At 47.6% G+C, this 6,849-nt stretch overlaps 1 protein-coding gene across 7 annotated transcripts in view; it reads right to left on the reverse strand.

Annotated features, from left to right (window-relative positions):
* Nucleotides 1–684: 684 nt before the first annotated feature.
* The window catches only part of samd14 (sterile alpha motif domain containing 14), a gene marked incomplete at its 3' end in the record, with an annotated part of 10,207 nt that continues 4,042 nt past the window's right edge, over nucleotides 685–6,849 (reverse strand). For 5 of the 7 annotated variants that reach the window (XM_024284410.2, XM_024284411.2, XM_024284413.2 and 2 more), the window contains 9 exon segments: nucleotides 685–2,441; nucleotides 2,506–2,661; nucleotides 2,739–2,858; nucleotides 3,167–3,323; nucleotides 3,407–3,475; nucleotides 4,467–4,566; nucleotides 4,667–4,850; nucleotides 4,918–5,022; nucleotides 5,099–5,256. In XM_024284410.2, the coding sequence (XP_024140178.1) occupies nucleotides 2,286–2,441; nucleotides 2,506–2,661; nucleotides 2,739–2,858; nucleotides 3,167–3,323; nucleotides 3,407–3,475; nucleotides 4,467–4,566; nucleotides 4,667–4,850; nucleotides 4,918–5,022; nucleotides 5,099–5,256 (1,205 nt within the window). 7 annotated transcript variants of the gene reach the window in all.

A 6,849-nucleotide genomic window follows, 5' to 3' on the forward strand; every position in this document is an offset into this window, starting at 1 on the left:
CCACCCCCGCCGAGGAAAGGAACACCCAAGAGAAACTGAAGTCCCGGAGGAGTGATGTAAACAAGGCCCGACCAGGCACACCCACTGATGGAGTTAAGGAGAGGACCAGTTCTCGAAAGCAGGGACCGTACTCCGCACCACCGAGACCTGGACACCCCCCGGCTCCGATGTAGATTGATCCCCTGCCGATAAAGCCGATTCTTGAAGACAGACTAAAAGTCATGCAGACCGAGGAAGGTGAAGCAAGACACTTGAAACAGATGTTTTAAAAACCACTTTAACTTGAAACAAAGACTGAAATCCAAATAAAGACAAGAGTAACAACACAAAAAGCTACACTTTCAGACTCACATGCAGTCAGGGGAGTCCCTGAACCATCCAGACCCACTCAGGGTAACAGGGACCCTGGAGTCTGTCCCTGCTACTAAAAAGTTCTCTGGTCCGTCACAGGGCAACAGAAAGACAGACACACACTCACAGCTAAGGCTGTAACGAGTATCCGGGTGCTCGGGTATTCGCGATCTGCTCCCGAAAATTCGAGTACGTAATTAATGAAACTCCATCTTATTCTGAAGAAACAGCCTCGCGCTGCTGAAAGGATGTAATCAACGTGAATCAGCTGATTCTGCTTTCAAAAAAAGACTTTTTCATTGGAGCTCTGCACCAATATGTGATGATCAGAACGTAAAATATTGAAGAACTTTGAGGATAGAAAACTGTGGAGAACATTTTCAGATTCTGTTAAATGATCCAAAACATCAGAGATTTTATCCTTTATGTTGTTTTACTGCTGAACCAGAAGATTGATAACAAAAAAAAAAGTTTAAAATGACAAACAACATTTCTTTTCATCTGAATCTTTGTGTTTTTAATCAGTTTTGTTCATTTTGATCTCCTGTTCTAAATAAATGTAAAAATGATGATTAAATACAAATAATTTGAATTTTCATCCATCCAGTAAATAGACATACACATAGCAATAAACATAATAAAAAGTAAGAATCGTAGTTCGATTTGCGAATCGAATCGGATCGCCACCTAAGTGATGATCCACAGCCCTACTCACAACTACACACCGAGGAGAACATGCTAACTCCTCACACAAAAGACCCAGTTGGGATTTGAACCGGGTCCTTTTTGGTGTGAGAACCCCACGCCACTGAGCTGCTTCCAGTCATCAACCCAAACAGAAAGATCTATGGTTTGGGGAACTGAACCTCAGCAGGAAGTTTACCTTGTTGCTGCATGAGCCTACATCCTCCCACCTGTGAAGCGCCCCTTAACGTGGGGGGTGTAGTGTGAGTGACCCCAGGCACTAAGCTACGGCCCGGGGGAGTCAGGTCCAAGATGACCAGCCCGACAAGAACTTTAGGATCCAGCGGCGGTCCGGGACCCCACTCTGAGGTCCATTGTGGGTACACGGGTGTTCAGAGTTTTTCCCACAAGCCCGGGTCAGGTCCAGCTTGGATCACTCCCCACAAAGTAGGTCAGTGCAATGTCGTCTGATGAGCCTCAGTGGTCCAACTCCCAGTCATCAACTTGGCATTTGGGACTTGGAACATCCTGTCTGTAAAGGAAGGAGCCAGAACTTGTGGGGGGTTTGAGGTACCGCTAGATATAGTTGGGCTCACCTCCACGCACATCCTGGACTGAAAGTTGGCGCTCCAGACGGGTTGGATTCTACCATTCTGGATATGGTGAGAGGCGACGGGCTGGTGTGGGCTTAACCGTGAGCCCCCAGCTCAGTCGCCAGGTGAGGAGTTCAGTCTGAGGAATAATGGGGCCGTGTCCCTTCGGCCCGGTACCAGTCACTGACTGTGGTTTTGCCCAATGGGCCGAACAGCAGTTTGGAGTACCAGGCCTACTTGGTGTCTCTCATAGGGGTACTGGAAAGCACCCCAACAGACGACTCCATTGTCCTCCTGGGGGTCTTCAAGCCCACATGGATTGGAAGGACTAACCTCCGTGAACTGGACCCGTGTTCTGCTGTTGGACCTCTGTGCTCGTCATAGTCCACAGCAATCGGTTCCCGTGGTTCCAGGACGTCAATGATCGATTTTGTCCTGTTTCTTATTTGCTGAAACAGAAAAAAAGATGCTGACTTAGCAAAACAAAACCAGAAAAAACAGAACCGGACTTTAACAGAACCGACTCCGGAGGATGCATGAGGCTCTTTATTCAGCATAACACTCACTCGTGGTTAGTCTCTCCTACCAGTTACTCTTTCTATCCTACCCTGCTCTTCCAGCCGCCCTCTGATTCACACCTGCCCCCCACCCCCAGCCTCAGTTTCGCCGCTGCTCCTGGTGTTTCTTTCGCTGCTTTTCCTTCTTCTTCTCCTGTTTGTCCAGAGCTTTTCTCTCCTTCATGTCCGCCGCCTGTAGGTCTTTGATGTGTTGTTTCAGCATGCTGCGGTCGGATGAACTGAGCACGCCCAGACCCTGCAGACAGAGAACAAAGGTCTGTCCTGCGGCTGACAGAAACCTGGAGCACCTTCATCCTCACCTTCAGCCTGCTTCCATTCATTTGCAACAACTGCTCTCCATCAATGTCTTTGGCCATGAATTCTGTGATGTACTGCTCCATGTTGAGGCCTTTAAGCCACTGGCAGACCTCCTGAGGAGTCCAGGAGGACACAGACGAGGAGGCCTCATCCCGGGGCTGAGAAGGAGGTTGATGAGGAGTGAATTCTGGGGAGAGCTATTTCAAACACTTACAGGTGTGTTAGGATGAGTTACCTCATCAGAGGATGGAGACAGAGTCTGGTACTGATGGGAGGACTTGTGTGAGTCAACAGTAGACGGAGAGATGGAGGATGAGGTGTGAGGAGCAGAGAACTCCTCACTGAGAGCTGACTCCTGCAGGAGGAGACAGAAGAGGAGCTCTCATCTTTTTTACCTCCAAACCTTCAGGCAAACCTGCAGCCTCTGAGCTTCTGCTTGGTCTTCTCTGTGAAGCAGAAATCTGATGGCTCTGAAAGCTTCAGGTTCATTATGAGGACACTGTTAAAATGTCTTGATTCCACCGCAGAGGTTCACCACTCTGCCCTCACCAGGAGACACTGGGAACTGCAATGCTCGGCTGATTTCGGTGAAGTTCACAATAACTCAAAGAGTCAGTTGCAGAGATACAAACCGTGTTTGAGGACCGTCGGGCTTGTTCGTACCTGGGACTGGGACCGGCGGGGTTTGTTGAAGCTCAGTAACGCAGTTCTGGGTGAGCTGGGCGGAGTCCCGGAAGACGAGAATGATCCCCTTCCTTCAGTGAACCATGAGAAAGAAACCAAAGATCCAGAAGACCGAGAGGGACTTTCTGATGGTTCTCTGAGAAGGAGAAGATTTAAATAAACAGATCCAGCAAGTTCTAGGACCAGATCGGAAGAAAGTTCTGAAGAAGCCACACTCACCTGCTGGCCACAGAAAGCCTGTTGGACTTGTCTTTCCTCACTCTGATATACGAACGGCGGAGGGTCACCCTAAGACAGAAGAAGGAGGACACCGCCGTGAAGATTTGGGTTCATGTGTGCAGAACGTTCCAGCTGAGAGGTCCGGATCACTCGCCTCTCGACACAGACGGGTTTGGGAAACAGAAGGTTGATCCGATAAGGATGTAAAGACGGAGAGGACGAAGGACTCCTGTCTCATGATGGATCATGTGACCTCGTCGTCTCTCACTGCTTACAGACATTCAGGTTACCTGGCGCTTTGTTCAACAGGTTAACATGAAGACTTTGTTTGGGAGGGGGCTCTGCAGCACAGACAATTTGAAGGTAGAAGCGTCTTCTGAGCGTGGGCCTCAGCGCTCCATCGCTGGATGTGAAGTAACTTTAAGTGCAAACAAAAGTTCCTTAGTTGACCTGTCGACCACGAGGTCCCACAAATCTCCCGACTGGTCCTCATAAGTCTGCTGCCGCCTAAAATCCTGGGAGCCTTTATCTTAGACTTCACATTCAAACTCCACGTTAATGTGAAATTTTTTAATTTTATTTAGAATTTCAAACTTTTTGACTGAATCCCTTTGATGTAATGCCACTTATCTGAAGCCGTGTTCATTTACAGGTCAGAAAATCTACAAATGTGACTTTTATTTTCTTTGCTGTTGGTGCATCTGCTACACCCCCCACCTCCCGGTGTGGAAAGTCTCCATGTTTCTGCTCTGGGGTTCATCCAGATCAGAGTCTCTTCCACCAAACTTATGGAGCAATCACTGCTCTGTTTTCATCTACAAGAGCCTGCTGGCCGGATTCAGTCCAACAGTTGTGTCTAGTCTTCAGACTCACATGAACTTTGACTCTTTAAATAATCTGGCAGTGAAGTCATTGTTTGCTTGTCTTTGTCCACATAAACACAAGTGTACTTAGAGCTGAAACAATTCTTAAACTCATTTATCCCCTAATAAGACTCTAGAACCTCCTGACAGCGACTGAACCTCTGCAGGTCAGTTCAACACTTCCTGCAGCGTCTCACCCCAGATCCAGAAAGCGGCGCTTCGTCTTCTTGTCAAAGACAACAGTCGGACCGCCCGAATCACCTACACCGCAGTCACAGCCTCCGTCTGACACCAGAACTGAAACAGAAACATGTAGATGTTTCGGACTTGAGGTGTTTGCTGGTGTTTGTGTCAAAGTTTTTGTGTAAATGTGTGTTTGTGTGTAACCCTGCATCACCGTCAGCCTCTGGCCATTTGCTCCTCCTCAGGTGCACAGGTGAGCCGTCAGAGGAGAGGCTGGACTTCTGGGAGCTGCTGGGGGAGACCAGGGCCTCCTGAGAAGTGGCATTGATCAGTTGATGGTACCGCCCCTTCTGTGGGGCAGCCAATGGTGTGCCTCTATTTTCAGGAGCGCGACCCCTCTGAGACAGAAGAGGTTCTCATATTTTTTTCTGTTAAAACATTGTTCTCCGGACTCTTCCTACTCACCGATGATGATTCAAAAGAGAAGGCGGGGCTTTGAGATGACTCAGAGAAAGGGGAGGAGCCTGGCACCAGGTGGAGAGGTGAGTGGGCACACTGCCGAGGACTTTCCTGATTTTGAACACAGTCATAGTTCAGATGAGCACCATGATTAAAAGCCCCTCCCACCACCTGTCAGGTGCTGTACCTTCCTATCATAGCGGTCATCTCCCTCCGTGGAGCTCGTGCTGTCATGATGGTTGGACCTGGAGAGGCGGCTGCGGCGGGTTTTGACTGGCAGCTGCGCTTTGCCTTTATGGATGCTGTTGTCCAACAGTTCTGTCTCTGGGATGGCCGTGTTCAGGTCTGAAAACCACCAGGTGACTGCATCATCATCATCATCATCATCATCATCATCATCATCAGGCTGCAGTCCTCCAGCCAGACACGAACACATCTCTAGTCATGTCTGGATGCAGCTGCATTTACACTTAAACAACGTTCATCTATCTGATTCCCGCCGGACACGTCTCTTTGGCTGCTAGATGCTTGTCCAAAAATATGTTCATAAGCTGCGTGTGGGAGGAGCTACCACCAGGTTCCTTAGTCTCATGGCTAAATGGAAGCAGTGACTGTATATCTGGAATGCAATGCACAGGAGACCCAAAGGATGTTTAGAGATCAGGTTCATTTATTTTGTAGAGCTCTACAAAAGCGTCGGTAACCCCGTCCCCATGTCTGGGTTCATCAGGTCATTCAGAGACTCTACTGCAGGGGTCACCAACACGTCGCCCGCAGGCCTCTTCTAAAAATAGCACTTCTCGACAATTTTATTGTATTGTGATGCATTTTTTTTTATCACACCCGCCTTTATAAGGAATTAATACTTCTTTAAGTTATACTGTAACTGCCATGCTGGTACGTCACTTGAAGCAGAGACTCAGAAGTAGAGCTTCTTTTTAACTGCCTGCGATTGAGACACGATTGAGACACGATTGAGACACGATTGAGACACGATTGAGACACGCTCCGTGTCCAATGCACCGCACTAGCTGGCAATATCTCAGACAGGAGACAAAGAAGCATTCTGTGTTTTACCAAGTCCATCATCGATGCTTATTTAGTTTGAACACACATGATTAGCCAAACAGTATGAACGTCACTTCTGCTCACAGCTCGCTCACTCACGGTGAGCAATGTAACACAGCCAAGATTTCCCACTTCCCATTAGTTTTAGGAACTGAAGGCGGGGCTAACCCCCAGGTTAAAACTGGGCGTCAAAGCGCTTTAGAAACTGCGAGTCATGCGAAAAATCGCGCAGCAGCTTGTCCTTTCCTCATCACTTCATCTGCAGACGCACTTTTGCAGCTTGGAGCCTGAAGTCTTATGAGCGCGAGCGCCGTGACAGAAACTTGAATTTATGTTGTGGTGTTTTCGAGCGGAAAAAGGTCCAGATGCTTATTTGTTAGAATGCTTTTTCTTTTAACCAGAACAGACTCCTCCCTCTTCTGAGTCGAGCTGCGCTGCACGTGCGCCCCAGACAGAGCTGTGACGTCACCCACATGCTCCCCTTTAGTGAATGAAATAAAAAAAAATACTTGTTGTCGTTCATCGCCGTGTTTTTAATGACTTATCACGTGAGTTGGTTTGTGATTTATCGCAAAATTATAATTTAATGGAAACAGTGTCATTTCGAAACTTTTTTTTTTTTTAAATCCCTAGAATTTCCATAAAGTTTTGCGCAAATGTGTGATGGAAATGCAGCTAATAACAAAGAATGAGTCGTCCCCTTCTCCCTTTCCCACATGGAGAGACCGAGAATATTTGATAATTAGTTATCTTTAATGGAAAAAAGATTACAAAAAAAAAAATCAAATTTTTCGAAAAAAAAGTTATTGCGCGTAGAGGAGCTGGTTTTGGGGGCGTATTGAAATGGATGGATATTTTTCGCAGAACTGT

This window comes from Oryzias melastigma, linkage group LG19, assembly GCF_002922805.2.
Source record: "Oryzias melastigma strain HK-1 linkage group LG19, ASM292280v2, whole genome shotgun sequence".
NCBI classification, from domain to species: Eukaryota; Metazoa; Chordata; class Actinopteri; order Beloniformes; family Adrianichthyidae; genus Oryzias; species Oryzias melastigma.